Here is an 18,111-nt window from a genome sequence, read left to right as displayed (position 1 = left end):
GTAGTAGAAAACTATACAGCCGTCGAAAAAATTAAGAGACCATTCCAAATTTTCATTTCAAATCATTATTTATAGATGTATTGTGGCCATACCAGTCCAGTGTCTGTTGAATGTCAACAAAATCAAACCTCAGGAGTGACATAAAGTCTGAAATACTGACAACATGACAAGACGCTGTGATAAAAATGTTAAACATGTTTTTTGAACTTTTCTTAAATGGATGTAAATATTACTGTTACATTGCTTAAAAATGAATATGAATTTGTTTCTTTGCAGTATTTGAGGTCTGCAGTTCTCATTTTCTGCAAATAAATGCGAAAAGAAAATTTGGGATATTGTTAGTAGTTCACAGGATGAAACAACAATGAGCATTTTACCTAAACAAATACCTAGAAATAGTCTCTGAAATGGTCTCTTAATTTTCTCCGCAGCTGTCCATATGTATAAACATTATGCAAAGTGTTTTATTGATTAAATAATAAATACATTTTGGCTAAACGGTGCCTTTAAATATTCTGTTTTTAGATGGGGTCTAGACTATATTTTTCCCATGCAAGTGTGAAAATGTCACACATTTTTCAATGAGCTTTACCTTATTTGTACTCCTTTGTGGTTAACATTTGTTAACTTTTGTTTCTCGCACACACACTCCTCGCTCCCTGTGAGAGGTATTTTTATTGGCCCTCTAAAGTTTGCTTGTTACTCCATAAATCCTCTTCATACAAACACATTAAATACCACTTTTTTGCTAGTACATGCAGCCACAGAAATACAGTACACAATACTCATACTGTAATATACACACATAATAATCATACAATTCATCATAATGTACATTTTAAAATGCTAACAGAGCACACACATTAGTACGATTTTAGCTTATTATTATATGGAAAAACCGAGGGTATACAGACACACACTCACTTCTCAAGTCTGTTTGTATCAAAAGAAAAGCTCTTTATCAATAATTCTTACTTATCCATAACCGCGTTATTATTGAGGTGCAAACTGTTACCTCAAAAACTGTTACTGTTAGAACAAGTAAGGCCTCATAACATTTAATATCAAGAGTTTCACTGTCATTATCATCTATTTAAAATTCTTTCTGACACATAATTTCTCAGACTGTCGAGGCATGTCATTTTCTCTTCATTCATGTTCTTACATTTCTTTATATATATTTATTCCTAGTCTTTACCCTGTTCGAGCTGATGTGGTTTGGGGCCTATAGACAAACTGCAAACTCAAGAATTCCTTTTTAATGAAGTACAACTGGCACCCAGTTATTAACCCAGTTTATAGGTTGATTTTTTTGTAGACACTGCAGGATATGTTTTTATAAGAGTCATTTTAGAGCCGTCTAACATTCCTTTCTGGATAACATACTTTACCAGATACCTCATTCATTGAAAAATATACACTTGATCAGAATCAAAGAAACCTTGAAAGCAATGCTTATCCACACTGGGTTATTAAAGGATCATTAAATGTTTATTGTTAGAACAGCTCATGACAAAGATATTCGATATAAATGGCCCATAATTATATTTAACTTCCTAAAACAAGTCAAGATTGGAACAGGGTGAACAGGTTTGTCTTTCTGGGAAGTTCATCCACCCGTATTTTCTCACAATTTCACATCTGACATTGATACGGCCTGAAAAGATATTCCATAATCTGGTATGAAAGCTGACTAAGTGTGTTTTAAACCACTGTTAAAAGTCATTCTTTCCAGAGATGTGTGGCCATGATGAGAACCTTGGTTGAATGTATTGTCGCTTCAGGCAAATACAAAGCTAGAAACAGGCCTCTGCTTCCTGACTGACAGCGTAAACAAGTCGGACAACAAATTATTTTAGGGCAAAATAAAAATATCATAAAGCATAAAACACATTTTCAATACAAGGCTGCATGATTGTGCAGACACTTCTAAAAACAAGCAAATGTCATTTTGATTATAGCATATCTTTGTAAACTAGCCAAGAAAATGTGCTTAGCCTCTAAAGGCAAAGCAGAACTGGTGTGTTTGCTAGTCAACATGGAGTATGAGAGGCTTTCATGCAGTTAATTTAGTGAGTCATTACAGAAATATGAGGATTTTAGAGTTTAGAGGAAAAATGTTCCAAAATGATTGAAGAGACTCCACTGGTGCTGCCTTAACGTTTGAAGATTTCACAGTCACACTAAAAAAATGTGACACTGGCTAGTTACATTCCTGTTATTGTTCCAGAACCAACCCAGCTGGGGCCAAACCTTGTTTTAAAAACGGCTTTTTAATCTTTTTAGAAAGAGAAAAGCACACATACAAAAATCATTTTGTTTTTCAATGAATTAGAGCCTTGCCTATGATATGCACTGGTGTTATAAGAATAAATAGAAGTTATTTTATTCTCTAGTTTAATTCAATAAGTGATGTATGCGTTACACCACCGTTAATGTCTCGCTACGGCCTCCTGCTGGCAAGGTTCATAAGTCACACAATAGAAGCAACCACAGGGAATCAAAACAAAGTGTCAAGGAACACAAACAAACTCAAAAAAATAATCTACTGCGTTTAAACTGACTGAAAAAGTCAATTCAATTTTCTACTCCTTTTCATAGCGAAATGTACAATGTAGTCTTGTGTTGCAGACAAGCTATATCTCAAGGATCAGGAACCCTTTTAAACATGTAAATGCAGATTTCCCACACCTTTTTGGAACAAAATGTACAATATAGTCTTGCAGGGAAGCATTCTTCTATTTGTCTCTGTCATAGTACATTGAGCTTGGGAGAGTTCTAAAATAAACAGCTCAAAACCAATCCATATCAATTGTTATCTGTCATATGTGTCAATTGTTTTCTTTCTGTCACACTAGTAGCATGCTTGCCTAAGGTTGTCGACCCCTGCTAAAGTATATACTATGCAATATGCAAAATACTATGTCAATCATTAATAAAGTGAATTTTATCTAATACTCATCTCACCCTGACATGTCTGCCTCACGAGGTTACAACTTTATTGTTGTGGTAACTTCTTATTTGTACTGATAAATCTTAATGCAGTGGTGCATGCTGTCTGACACAACAAGAAAATCTTTTGGTAACAGTGCCAATCCACGAGGGCTGCTCAGTCCATCGGACACCAACACTCGCCCCGGGCCTTCAGCTGGATATAGAACTACCTGATGCTGTGCTCCCCAGTCTGCCACCAACACGGCCCCATCCTTATCAATGCAGAGGCCCCATGGACAGGAAAGAACAGGCCCTAGGCTAGGACACACACCCAGAATTCGTAAGGTGTCCCATCCTGGTCCTAGAATCTTTACACAAGGCTCCTGCCCCATCTCACTGCCTCGCTCGGACACAGCGATCAGATCAGAATGCAGGCATGCTGCAACCAGATAAGGCCTGTGGAAACCAGTCACCACAGTGCGTTCCAATCTGGAGCCAGTTTTAGGTTCGAGTTTCAGTGCGGTGAGCGTGCCCTTTCGTATATCTGCAACCAGGAATTCATCTCTCTGGGAAACTGTGACTCCCCTTGGTGCTTCTAGCTCGTCTCGGGGCACTCCTGCAATGTAGGGTCCCCCTCCGAATGTTTGAAGGAGACGCCCGTGCCGACTGAAGATGAGGAGAGCTCTCTCAGCCGCACAGCTCAACGCAATCAGACCTTTGGTATTAACAGCAACATCAAAGTAATTGCGACAACGTCTTGAAGAGCCCCCCGAGTCGTTACTCGGAGAAGTAACTTGCTGTAGGACATTGCCATGGCCGTCTGTTACCTGGACACGAGCATTCCCACAATCTACAAGGAAAAGTTGACCTTGTGGAGTTGCGTGAACACCACTGGGCAGCGTGAGATCAGCACGCCCTGAGCCCTGTTTGCCAAATTGCCGAACAAGGCGCACCTCTTCCGGTGCCAAGGAGTCTGTATCTTCCTCTAGTTCTAGGAGGGCCGGCTCACTCCTGTCGCCCCGGAGTCTGTTCTCATGTAGAGCATTCTGTCGCCCTGCTGTAAGGTGGTTCAGTTGGCTCTGAGATGCGTTATCAATCACAGACATCGAGAGTGAGCGAGGAACTCTGCAGGAGCGAGTAACTGGTTGCTGGTTGTTTTTATGAGAGACATGACCATGACTGGGGCAGGATTTAGTTCGTGACGCCTCACCTTTTCTTTGGAAAGTGGAGCTCGAGAGTTGCTCTGTTCTGGTTCCACTGAGGGGTCGACTACAATGGGAGAGGTCAGCAGCTGATCTGGAAAGACGGGCAGTGGGACGCAGTGAGTTTGTGTAATCTCTAGGGGAGCTGACAATAAATGTGTACCCAGAATCGACACTTTCTGCAGGGGATGATGAAAGATTGTGGGCATGGTCATCTGAGGATGCGCTTACTTGAGAACAAGACCTGCCACGTGAATAGTGATAGTCACTGCCTTGCATAGAGAGCAGCTCTCGGGGACTTTGTGGAGATCGTGACATTTCTCTAAAAGACCTGGTTCTTCTGGCATTGGAGCCTTGGTCTTGGTGGTCAAACGAGTGTAAAAACCAGTCTCCCTGCTCTTGGTGACCTTGTTCTGGAAATGTTGAGAATTCTCTTTGCCTTCTCGCTCTCTGTGATGCAAACTGTGTGCCTGGTCCGTTATGTACATGTCCGCAGTCCTCTCCTTCAGAGTCTCCTTGACTAAATGATGGTACAGCCAAAAACAGCTCATCTCCTTTGCATTCAGATAAAGGTGACTCACATTCGTCCTCCTGGGATGAATCATGGTCACATGGGACTTGTTTTGGGGACCTGTGGCTCATCGGTGGGGATTTTACCTCTTCCCCCAATTCTTCATCACTTCGGGCTGATAAACGGAGCTTCCGAACAACCCTCAGGTTTCCTGTGCATGTTGAGGAGTGCTTGGACTTATGCCCAGAACTTAAGACCTGACTCTGACCAGTTTTCCCATCAGGTGTGCTCTGGCCTTCTCCACCCATTTGACTCCCTCTGTGTGCTTCAGAGGCATGGAGGGAACACATTTGTCCCTGGTGGCCACATCCACCAACTGGAAACTGAACATTGTGGTCTTGTATCTTGATATCACCAAAGGTAACAGCATTTGGTTGGGCACTGGGTTTAAAGGATACTCGTTTGATTGCAAGCGACACTTCCCAAGGCTGGACCAGTTCTGCCACACCCTTAATAAGCTGATCCTTCTTCTGATCACCCTGTCTGTTACCATCACCACCACTTTTCTTTACTAGCTCTCGAAGTTTAATGACTTTAAGTAATCGCTGGTCTACCAATTTTTGTCCAACCCTTATAGCTGCTGCATTCTCCTTCTGGACCTGTTCCAGTCTACGTTGTACATCCCGGTGGTCCTGCTCTACCCTCTCGAGCAGACGCCGTTCCTCTCGTTGTGCTCCGATCAGTGCACGCTCAACACCTTGACTTATTGCCTGTGCTTCGGCTACTTGTTGCTCCCGTAGCCGCCTGAGCTCGGTCTCACACCTTGCCAAGTCACACAGGGCCTGTGTGGCCCAGCATGGTAAAGGAAAAGAAGTTGCTGGAGGCTTAGGGTCATCATTGCCTTCCATGTCAGACTGTGCCGATGGGCTCAGAGGGGGCTGTGGAGATGTAGTAGGGGAAGTCTTGTTGCTCATTGGAGATCCAGAAAACATCAACACATAGGATGTTAAAAGAGTTAGAGGAGGCTGTGACACTGGTACCTATTTTTGACCTGTTAGGAGAGAGATAGAAAAATATGAGTGTTGGGGGTCATTTGAAAAATTAAGCTTTAGTTTATTGAACATTATTATGCAATCATATTCAGGTAGTTTCAAAGTATTTTTGTCAAATTTCACGGTGGTAAAGAATGTAAGGTTTGACAATTCCATTAAATTATGTTAAATTAATCCCACATTTAGGTCTGCTAAAATATATATACAGTATTTAAAAGCCAATCAATTAGCACACAAACAAACAAGAGGCCACAGAGGTAGGATTTGTATTATTATTATGTTTCATCTTACTACTTCATGTTGCTAAGATGTTTCTAGGAGATGATAATGCAGTCACTCAACCCATTGTTGCTTGCTGTTGTACTGACTGAAAGTAAGAAACCTTAACTGGCCTACTTCTGGAATTTGATACGATTTGCAGTCCGGTGGAAGTTGGCACAATTTCTGAGCACATCTGAGAGGGCAAACAGTAAAGAGGAAGAGTGAAAGAAGACCAGAGAACCCTTTGCACATTTCGTTTCTCCTCTTTTTCTTTTTTCTAGTATTATATTATATCTAGAAAAAAATTATATTTTTAAGAGAGTAAAATGTAAAATAAATAACAATTGAAGGGAATGAAGCAAGAAGTGTGTATACATATGTGTATACATGAACTAATATACACAATAATATAGGCTATAACTTGTTTCTTCTGTCCTCTCCTTTAATTATTAAGTTTTCCATTCTTTAAAAGGATATTCTTGCCCTTAAAGTTTTCCTTCCATGGGTTCTGTTGTGTATGTGAAATATAACTTTGACCTTGAGTGACAGAGTAGAGAAACTGAGAGCGCTGCACATAAGGCATCGGGGGAACGACAAGAAAATGCATACAAGTATAGCAGACAGACAAATGTGAGCAAAAGAGAAAGGAGAGGCCAATAGAAAAAAGGGAGTCAGAATATTTCTGGCACCAAGGAGATTATTAGCATTTCAAATTCTGGAAGGCAGGCAGTGAACGAACAAGCAGACGGCATATATGTGGGAGGCATAAGACAGACTAAAAAGAAAATGTCATCACAGCACTGAGTACTCTTGCTTTCCCGTTCACTTATATTGTTGCTCTCCAGACTTCTTGTTTGGCTCTTCAGGCATAGTATGACTTTACACTTCAGTACAATACTCAAATGCTTAATTCATTCTGAGGAATAAAGCAGTTGAATCTAAAGTGTGCGTGTGCACTGGGGGTACAACAGACTGAAATTCAGAACAAAATAGTTTTTTTCATTGCTCATGAGACTTGCACAGTTTGACAGCATTGTGCATGATAATGGTAGTGCAGTTGCACTCAAACATTCAATAAATGTTAATCTATACAGATTTTTTTCAGTTTTCATGTTTCCTTGTTGCTCATGTTTTGCTCACTTTGCCAAACGACAAAATTGTGAGTAATAAATCTGAAATGAATCTGTTTGCAATAGATCCGTAATGGCCAAACATTTTGTTCATTGCCTGCAAGATTTACATTAATGTAAAAACTTTGCATTAAATCCTTGAATTACAAACATAAATGGTAATTTGCATAATTGAAACAAGGTTATTTGATACGGTGCATGTGTTTGTGTGTTCTCCGATGTCTCTCCTGTAGGTCTCTTCTCACATTACTTCTTACATTATCTATGATGGGCTGCTACAGGTGAACTTTATATGCATTAACTGCACAATAAACATAATATATTTTGCCATACACATAATTTACCAAACCTGTCGCTTTACCTAATTTATCACTTTATACAACTCAAATTTACTTCCGTTTACAGGATATCCTCTTGCTTTTGCTCTAAACGGGTAGTGCCAAATAAAAGCAGACATCAATAGCTCTATACATCACTTTAAAAAAAAACATTTATAACCAGTCAACAGTGGAAAAAATATTTAAAATTTTTAAACCACTATACTTCGATGTAATTTAACTGTGCATAGGAAAAAAACATTATTTAGACAGATCATTCAGAAAAGACTTGGTGTTGGTCAAAATGAGAGCTGAGAGCCTTACCTGTGTGTCTGTCACCTGCACCTGTCAATAGTCTCTCTCAAGCTCAGTTTTTTTCTCTTGCTGGTTTCCCTCTGTTGCTAGGAAACGGTCCAGAACTAGTTTCAGTAACCACCAGTAACCTTGGTGTCTGTGAGCTGCCACAAATCAAATTAAAACCAGTTAGCAAATGTAAAGTAAAAATAACATGAAGGTATTTATTTGCCATGTTCGTCACAATGTGCTTTCAAATTTCAGTGAAGCAACTTTTATCAACTAATAGGCCTGCATGGTCTGCACAGAATTTAAAACAAAAATTTGAGTTCTGCACCTTTCAGAACAATTTTTTTTGGAATTCAGGGCAGTGAACAGAGAGAACCTTCACATTTATAAATAATAATAAAACAATTATTATTACCAGCCAAAAAATCAGCTAGAGCAAATCTGACACTTTAAGTTGTGATCATATTACCCCCAAAATTGTACGATTTGATCTTTATGTTCCAATCAATGACTTTTGGTCAAACCATGACCAACAACAGCTTTTGACAGCACTTAAGAAAGAAAGACAAAGAAGCCAAAGGTATTGCCAGGTAAAACGTTTATAAATGAATAAAAACATTCCCTTTAGTGTTAGATTTTCTTTGAATGTTTAACCATTGATTCAAATCTCCACTCAGTTCCATGTTGCTTTCCATTTTAAGTATATAAAAATATTTTTGCTAACATTCATTATTTTGCATGAGTTTTCCATTGTCCAGAAAATTGTTGAAGGGACAAGCAGAGTATTAAGGTAGCTTTGAAGATTGTAAATTTAGTTTGTGTATGTTCCCAAGACTTTAACCATCTTAGTTTAACCGAATAAACAGAAACCAGTTTGCATAGATAACAAGTTGCAGAAATCTTTCAAAGTTCCATTCAAACAGAAACGGTGAGGAAAAATAAAACAAATGACAGGAAATCAACCAAAATTCTTCAATGTACACCAATGCATCAAGCAAATACTTCTATAACAAGCATACACAATCAATGAGCTCTTGATTTTTTTTAATCAAATACTTGCACAATAAAAGAAAAACCTGCACCACATCAGGTAATTATGTCCTCATTTAAAACAATAGGCATTTTTGTGCATTTGTATCCCATGACAGACACATAAAAAAGTGTATACAAAATTTCTAATTCAGAAATTGTAACGGAAAATTGTTACCACAGTCGAGAAAACTAAACACTAAAATATATGTACCGTTTAATCATTCAACTTTTTGCTCTTTGTCTTTCATGTTCCTTCATTTCTCTCCCACAAGTACACAGAATATAAAAGTGTGCGTTCATAACATCTCACAGGGATGCCAAATTAAGTCTTTTCTAGACGTTATCCTAAAATATGGAATTTACATGCTAAAAATGCAAAAATCTTGGGTATCAAATAACAAAATTAGAGAACAAGCACATGTCCTGCAAAAACTACATAAAGGACAGAAATGGATGGATGGATGGATGGATGAAGAGAAAAAAAAATGGATGGATTGATAATTTAACAGCCAAAAGCAACCAGATCAAAAAAAACATTGGACTCTCTTGTGAAAATTTACCTGCTTTTACATCTAAAAACTGAATGAATCTTAATTTAAAACAAACTTGATTAAACATCGACCAAACTTATACAACTTAAGCAGCATGAATACTGCTGGAAACCAATGAAAAGCAATTGAGGTAATGTGCATACTGTATATGGCTTGTATGTGATAAAACAGCTTCTGGATGGATGATTTTAGCATGCCTATGTCTAAATGTTTACCCAGGGCAAAACAACACTGTAAAGAACTCACAAATGCACATGCATGTACTTAACCTCAATTCATTAAAGTTTCAAAAGTGTTTTGGCAATAATAAAAGAAAAATCTAAATAAGTTTAGCACATTGACTTATCTCATACTCTCATACTCCATACCACTAGAAAAATTAAAGGGATACTTCACCCAAAAATGAACATTCTGTCATTATTTACTCACCTTCGAGTTGTTCCAAATCTGTATAAATATCTTTGTTCTGATTATCACAGAGAAAGATATTTGGAAGAATGCTTATAACCAGACAAATTTTGCCCCCCACTGACTACCATAGTAGGAAAAAAAACAATGGTAGTCAAAAGTGCCCCAGAACTGTTTGCTGTCCTACATTCTTCAAAATGTCTTCTTTTGTGTTCAACAGAACAAAAAAAATTATTCAAGTCATTTTTCCTACTATGGTAGAAATTATACAGATCTGGAACAACTAGGTGAGTAAATGATGACAGTATTTTCATTTTTGGGTGAAGTATCCCCTTTAATTAATGGACGATAACAAACAAAAACACTATTGGTTCAAACACTAAGATGGCTTATGATTTACAGAACTTGGCTCACTCCTTAAAGGGACAGGCAATTATTAACCAAGCTTCTCTTTGAACATACCAGTCAAAAAATGTTAGGCATTAGCACCCAGTCAGAAGCCAAGAGAAGATCACCTGATCAAAGAATTAACATCCATTATAAGTGGAGATTTTTGTGGGCAGGCTATTAAACTCAGTGCCTTCCCTAAGATTAAAGAGGATCACTATTGCCATACTGGGTGAGTGTACCATTACCCTTTTCCTAACACTCACATCAGAAAATACGATGCTTAGGACAACAGAAATGTAAACTTTCGGCTAAAAACAATTAAAACCAAAAAAACTAAATCTAGGTGAAATGTGTCAGGTAGAAATCCCTTTGAACCCTTCCTTTGTGTCTTATTGACATTCACTATATAGTAGCTATTGGGGATGTGCATTACAGATTGAAAGACATTACTGGGCAATTTGGTATGGGTATGTATACTTGCTGAATTTTAAGAGGTGTTCAAAAAAAGGGGTAAATTCTGATGAGATGCATGAGAACTTATTGCCCAAATGTGTGACTGGTAAACAGTGTCTGTTAATCAGTCCTTTAAAAATGCCAGAGAACCCATTTTATATAAAAGACTAAAGTTGTAAATGGCACTTCCACACTCATAAAAGTTTAAAACAACTGTGTGTAGCGAGTCTACTTCAGCAATTAGCTAATCTCTGAAATGACATAGAAATGCAGGGAGTGCAAGTGTACAGCCAAACTCCTCCACCTTTAAGGATGCAATCTTTCTGAGTGTAAAAAATCACTATACACATACAGTAGATATTCTATATAGACTATATACACAATTTATATGCACAATTTCCTAAAGCTTAATGGATAAATGGTCCTGTACAATTTTTAAAAATAACATTATGAACATGAGTGTATTAACAAGAGATGGCCTTCACCCTTATGAACTTGAGTGTAATATGTCCTTTTGAAATCCTTTAAAAACAAAAAAACGCTATTTGTTTGAAAAGTCACAAGTATACGTCTACAGCTCAGTGCCTGGAACAGTGGATAAAACAGGTATAGAGGAAACTTTTGGCTTGATTTTATTCCTCAGTGCTGTGACTCGGTGGGAAGTGTAGGGCTACTGCATGTTCCTGTGTGAGAGCTGCCAGCTCCTTGAGGAACTCTGAGAAAATGACAGAGCAGTAGACTGCGTTTTTCACCCTCAGTGCCTCCGCCTGCTTCTCAAGACTAGAGGCTCCACCACCCGTGCCACCGCGGAACAGAGCGCTGTGCAGAGACTGCCCTCCATCTCTCACGTGGGCCAGAGCCAACTGAGCTGCATTCCGAGCTCTCGTAGGACTGTTGGTGTGCCTCAGGATAAGATCACCCAGAGATGGTTTGCGGCTTTTAACTGAGACAAAAAAGAAAGACGTTAAGATGTCTTGCTCCGAATTTACAGTTACGACAAACTAAATTCAAAGCTGTCGCCTCCACATCATTAAAGAAAAATGTATACAAATAGAAATGACAAAATTAAACATCAAAACATATCTTGCATTTCACTGACCCTTACAGGTAGATAGATAGATTTCTCAGTTAGTTTCCCTCATTCACCTACTTAATGAGTCTGATCGACGGAGGTTGGGCACTGCCATGGGTGAATCCGTCCAGTCTAACTTTCCCCTCGCAACCAGAAAGCGTCGAGCCTTTCTCAACATGGCAGGGAAGTCTTCGTGTGTTGCTGCAAAAGCCTCAATGCGATTTTTTACTGACCCAAGCACCTGAGGATGGTAAAGCAAAGGAAGAATACCAGGACTGCTTTGATTGACAGATCATAGAGAGTGAAACAGAATCATTTCAGAATCAAATGAAGATTTATTTACATTTGTGCTAGGGATGTAACGATTCACAATGCGATTCACAATACTACTGATCTCACGTTACGATTTATTTGTACAAAATGAGTTGAGACAAATTAGTAATGAACAACTGCCCTTTTATCATTTCTCAAATGCTGCACATTTCTTTGTAAAATAAAAATATTTTTGTCAAATAACATAACTAAAATGATCAAAATTCAAATAAAACAATAAATAATAAAATAGTCTCTTTATATTTATATAACCAAGACTTTGTCTGTGCTTTTCTTATATTTTTTACATTTAAGGGATATCAGCATATCCACGTTTTCCAAGTTTGCAGTAAACACAGCGGCCCCTGCTGTTCAAAACATGTATTGCGATTCATATAACATCTCAACCGACTTGAATCGTCAAATATTATAATCGATTTTCAACCTGCTTGCAGTGAATCGTTACATCTCTAATTAGTGCTAAGAGTTTTAAATTGCGCTAAAAGATGCGAGAGAAAAAAAATCTTAGCATTACCTGTATGAGTGATTTAACACTGGGCTGAAACACCATGTTAGTGTTAAGGAGGAAAGAACGAAGAAGAGGCTGTGGGTAACAGGCCAGTTGGAACACAACGCCTGTTAGCAAAATATTCACATACAGGGAGTTCTGCATCATACTCTCCAGTTTACTAAACAGGATCGTTATAAATGGACCTGCACAGAGAGAAACGCACAACCAGGTTAGATTTCATTGAACCTACTAATTAACATTTATCTTTTGTGTCCACTATAAAAACAAAGTTCAGCATCATTTTTATCTTTAGGTCAGCTATTCCTTCAAGTACACAAATCTTTGGTCATCTTTACAATGAGTACCTGTGTACGGTTGGGCAAGAGGTTGTCCGAGGGGTCGTGCTGGGCTAAATACCCCAGGGGTAGAGCTGTCAGGCTTGGGTTCATCAGACCGCTGCACGGTCTCCACTGGAAGACAATCATCATCTGTCAGGCTGGGAGCGGGAGCATGAGCAGCAGTGTGGGAGTCTCGCGTGAATTCCTCCGAGCTGCACGAAAGAACCCTCCGCTCTCGTACGCGTTCCTCCAACTCCCTCAGCTCCTGGTGGAAGGCCTCAATGCTGATGCCCTGGCATTTTGAATCACCAGACAATGGCTCCGATGGCGCCCGCTCTAGCAACTCCTCTATCAGACGCTCAACGGACTCTGGCCCACTCGACTCTCTCGAGCAAGGAACAGGAGATGATCTCTGGTCCTCACTTTGCAGACGCTCCTGGTTAGAGGATGGCAGCATTGTTTGCAATTGCCGATGAGAGTTTAATTGCACCTGAGATGATTTTAGAGCAGATCCTACATGGAAATCACTGCACCCTCCCTCTACAGGAAGACTGGAGACCACTGGGCTCATGCCCTGCGATCCGTTCTGCTCCGACTCCACCACTATGCTATTTACATCAGAGTCTCTCTTCAATTTTTTAACCTCCATTCTATCATCCACATCCACAGTGTCTGCCAACTCCGCTCGCCCGGTCCCATTATAGAGTGCTGAATGTGGTGCCGAATGCGAGCGTTGGGATGCGGTGTCCGTGGCACCCATGACCTCTGTGGAGGCTAATGGGGAAGATGACGCCTGTAAGGGTATAGAGCTGGGGAGGAGGCTGCGTTTCTTGTTGCGGGGCGTAAGGCTTATACAGTTCTTGGTGATGGTAACATCCCACTCTCCACTATCTCGGTCAGAGCTGCTCCATTCATCACGTGCTGCAGCAACCATAGCCGCCCTATGCTGGCCAGGGTCAGCAAGGGAGAAATGCTCTGGTACCATACTGATGGAGGGGTTGGATGTAGGAGGGGGAGGTGGTTGAGGAGCAGAGTTCGGAGAAGGATTTTCTCCATCATAGGGTGCCGACCAGTCTCGACAGGCCCAGGAGCAGAGCTCAATACCCCTCCGAGCATCTCGCAAATACTCTAGGTAGCTGGTTTCCAATTCCATAGTATCTGCGAGATGGTGCATGGGGCTATCAGGGGAGAGAGGGGAAGAAACATTACCACGAGGGGAAGAGGGGGGGTTCTCCATGCCAGTTGAAGACGGGTTGGTCGGGCCTCCCGAGCTTTGCTGTCGAATGAAGAGAGCCAGACGGGAAGGAGTGCTGGGTCTGGGGTGAGCTGGTGATTCTGAAGTGGGGCTACCCAACACTACATTTAAAAAGAGACAGCGAAAATAAGTTTCGTTGCAATGATCAACAGATGTTTTAAGCGTGCCCACTATGAAAAAGCACACCTATTGTTTCTTGCTCTTACCCTTTCCCCAAAAGGCAGGGTCATCATCCCGCTCACTAGAGAGCGCTGCAGTCACTCTGCAGCATTCTGGTACGAGGGAAAGGAACTTGTCAGCTGATTTGCCATAGAGGTCAGTTTCTCTGACTGCCCTTCTTTGACTCAGCATTACATGGGTACATGGCAACAAATACCTGAAAGCACAAATATGGACTATTTACAGCATAACAGATGTATGAATATTTTATTTTTAAAAAATTGGTTATTAAGAGCCTTAAAATTAACATAAAATCATAAAAATATGTGACTTGTCTCTGTGTCATAAACCGTAATCTGAGCAATACGTAATTTCTCCACAATGTGCAATGCAATATGGGACAAAATAATTTGTTCACAAAAGTTAACACAAACATTTATCATGCATCATAGGAAGTACTGCTCAATCTAAATTCACTATAGCGATGTATACATTATAAATATACTTTATCATCATGAAAATACCTGAAAAGGTTGCCCATTGGGCAACTACGTGGGGTGCGTCTCATTCAGCTCCCTAGCCCCCGAGGTAGTGAATCAGTATATGGTGTACAGGGTTCGGGCACTGGTAAGAACCCTGGCTCACTTCACATTGGGACACTATTCACTTATTTTCCTGTGACGTGCCTGCGTGAGCGTGTTGTGATACTTCACAGCTGGTAATTATCAACAACAGGAAAAACCGACATCTCTCTGACTTTATTTTTTAATAATGGTTGAAATACATATGAGAAACACTTTATAATTTTGTTACATATCCGAGCACAAATTTGGTATAATATTAAATTCAACTGTTAAGCAGATCGTGTTCCCTGCCTGTCTAGCAATGTGTGTTTATACCTAAAATAAAATAAACGTTTGTCTTCTCAAAAGTTATGTTGCGTTTCATTAATTTATTGAGTTGGCTCATGCAATTTCGGTTAAACGGATTCAAATGTCATGTCAAATGTCATGTGATTTCCGGTAGGGGAGCATAGTGAGTCCTCACTACCGAACAAGGGAGCTGATTGAGACACACCCTACATGTCTAAATGGTACTTCTGCGGCCCATATTTTGAGTTTTTGCACGAGAGCGCCCTCTGGCTTTGCATTTAACCATAATTCATTGAGAAACTGAGCATAATAATTGCACAATGGTCCCAGCCCTAATATATCAATATCAAAATCAATCATAAATTCATCTTGCAAACACTGTTCTGACAAAATCACAAATCTTTAGACTAGAAGCTATAATGCCTATATTTGTGATCTCAGTGTTTAGGGAGGATGTAAACTTGTGAAATGACTCACACACCCAAGGCACACAAAATACCTGAGAACAAGCTGGAGCATGAGGTCTTCACAGTTGAGGCTGAGTAGTGTCTTGAACAAACTGAGAGAAACCATGCACAGCTACAGGGAGAAAACACAACAACTTTAGAAACCACTGCACATCACTCCACATAAAACAATCCCCAGTTTCAATACCTAGCTAACAGCACAGACTTCTTTCCACCCACACATGCACCCCAGCTGTAGCTTGTGCCAAACTGACCCTTGAATTGCTGCTGATGCGCGTGAGTAGTGTGTCAAGGATGGTGTCGTTGTCATGGCGATGCAACAAAATGAAGTGCAGGAAAGTCTTGAGGAGGGACGTTTCTGTGATACTGCGAAGAAACAAGTCCAGATATGCCGTGCTTGCTATCATCTCATCCACCGACGACTGACAAAGAAGCCAAGAAAGAAAGATAGAGAAAGTGTGAGACAGGAGAGGCCAAAAGAGAAAAAAATACAAAAGCCAAAAATGTGGCCATACAGTCAAAATGGGATGATTGGTGAATGAATATGAAAACCCATTGTGATTCACCTTGTGCAGAGCGGGGCCCATGACTGGAACCAGGAAGCCGTTGTGGAGGTAGTCGAGGAGTTGGCGGCGCACAATAGGGTGTGCCACCTGTACTACAGCATTGCAAAATTCAAGACTGTTCATAAACAGCACCAGTGAGGACACACCGATCCAGTCCTCTCTCCGCAAGGCGTGCCAGTCATCGCCCCGTACTTCGATCTTCCTTGGCAAGGATGAATACAGTGCACTGAGCCCTGTCGCCAACACCTGGAAAAGAGTAATGCAAGGTGACAAATGATTTTTTTAAAGCAGACTAAACAAAACTGCCGTAAACATAAGCAAAGGAAGAATGTAATACATACTGAATGTGAATATAAAAATGTATAACATTTCCAAACACTCTTCACCAATCAAATTAATGGTTAGCATAGCTGTCACTAATCCCAGTTTAGACATTCTGCTAAATATCTCCATTTACTATCCAGTATCCACAGAAGCAAGTTTTGTAGATTCAAAGTAGCATGATTATTAAACTATCCCAGAACTTTGGTAAAATCCCTTTATCACTCTTATCATATATTGTTATGCTGTAAAAAACAGTGATCACAGTTATTCTACCTCAGACACCTCAGCATGAGGCATGTTCAAATATGTTGTAAAACATCATTCATGTCAGGGCTAGTTTTATATCTGGAGCCTGGCCATGTCTTCCATAGCAACAAAAGACACAATCAAACAAATGTCAGACCTATGCATCTCTGGCATAAAAATAGCTGTATGTGACACAACAAGGGAAGAAAACTGAGAGTGAAGGAGAAATGAAGACAGGGGATGCTGAGAGACTGAGGCATTGCAGCAGCATGGAGACTAGATGACTCCTCCAATCGTATGTGTTAAGTGGGTCAGATGAAAGCTCATATATTATGCTTAAGAGGAGAGAAAAGCACTTTTCCAGAACCAAAGCCCTTTTAAAGTGATAGTTCACAAAAAAATGAAATGTTGGTAACTAAACAAAGGCGGTACCCATTGACTTGAATTGTTTTTTCCATCTATACAATAGAAGTGAACGGGCAGGTACCACCATTGTTCGGTTACCAATATATTTTTTTAATATATTCTTTTGTGTTCTGCAAAAGAAAGTAAATCATGCAGGTTTGAAATGACAAGAGGTTGAGTAAATGATGACAGAATTTTCATTTTTGGGTGAACTATCACGTTAAGGCAGTAACCCTTATGCAGGCCATAGACATTAAAAGCGCAGTGCCAATCTGCTTCAATATCTATGGTAAATGACTAAAATCTCCAAAATTGTGTCAAGATTACATATTTTAAATCTGCAAAAAATATATAAAATTAATTGAGCTAAACTGTATTTTTAGGCTTGACCAGCTAAATTACATTTTAGATTAAAGAAACTGTTGATCCCTCTATCAAAAAGGCAATTGTCTCTTAACTAAAACAGGAGATGTCCATTTCTACATCCACAATTTTTTTTAAGTCATCGTAGGCTATATGCACCCATTGCATACCACCATAAGGATTTCATATCTCTACTGAAACAGCTCTAAGACGCACTAATGAAATGGACAAGTGACATTCAAATTCAAAAGAGCAAATGAAATCTGAACAGAATTGATAGTGAAGGATGTTTCTCTAATTTATCAGCTCTGACAAAAACCTACACAGAGCTTTCATCATCTTATAAGAGACAAGCACAATTTCAACAGCAAGTCAAGAAGCTGTTAATCAGGCAGGCCCCCCCACACACAGAAAACACACACACATGTGCTTACTGGGCAGAAGTAGGAGTTCTCAGCGATGTAGCGTGCAACAGCATGGTTGCTGGCAGAGGTTGCCATGACGAGGAGCAGAGCGTCACGGGCCTGCTGTCCCAGAGCGCCATCTCGATGGATAAATGGCACCAACAGGGAGAAGATCAGCAGGTTAGTGGGACCCTGCTGTACAGCCTCACACTTAAATAACAACTCCAAAACTGCAGTCTGCTTCGCCATGGACACACATACCTGATTCAAACA

General features: G+C 39.9%; 1 protein-coding gene across 3 annotated transcripts in view; it reads right to left on the bottom strand.

Moving 5' to 3' along the window:
- Positions 1-8,271: 8,271 nt before the first annotated feature.
- The window catches only part of fhip1b (FHF complex subunit HOOK interacting protein 1B), a 30,155-nt gene continuing 20,315 nt past the window's right edge, over positions 8,272-18,111 (bottom strand). For 2 of the 3 annotated variants that reach the window (XM_057335487.1, XM_057335486.1), the window contains exons 5-13: positions 17,869-18,099; positions 16,097-16,342; positions 15,785-15,952; positions 15,563-15,642; positions 14,239-14,408; positions 12,805-14,133; positions 12,464-12,642; positions 11,695-11,857; positions 8,272-11,487 (exon numbers count right to left, since the gene is read on the bottom strand). In XM_057335487.1, coding sequence (XP_057191470.1) covers positions 11,177-11,487; positions 11,695-11,857; positions 12,464-12,642; positions 12,805-14,133; positions 14,239-14,408; positions 15,563-15,642; positions 15,785-15,952; positions 16,097-16,342; positions 17,869-18,099 — 2,877 coding nt within the window. In that variant the 3' untranslated portion in view covers positions 8,272-11,176. Of the gene's footprint in view, positions 11,488-11,690; positions 11,858-12,463; positions 12,643-12,804; positions 14,134-14,238; positions 14,409-15,562; positions 15,643-15,784; positions 15,953-16,096; positions 16,343-17,868; positions 18,100-18,111 lie in introns of all 3 variants that reach the window. The other variant, XM_057335488.1, reaches the window with a different exon arrangement.

This window comes from Triplophysa rosa, linkage group LG6, assembly GCF_024868665.1.
Source record: "Triplophysa rosa linkage group LG6, Trosa_1v2, whole genome shotgun sequence".
Classification (NCBI taxonomy): domain Eukaryota; kingdom Metazoa; phylum Chordata; class Actinopteri; order Cypriniformes; family Nemacheilidae; genus Triplophysa; species Triplophysa rosa.
Note: the sequence above shows the minus strand (reverse complement) of the source record. Positions and strands in the feature narration are given on the sequence as shown.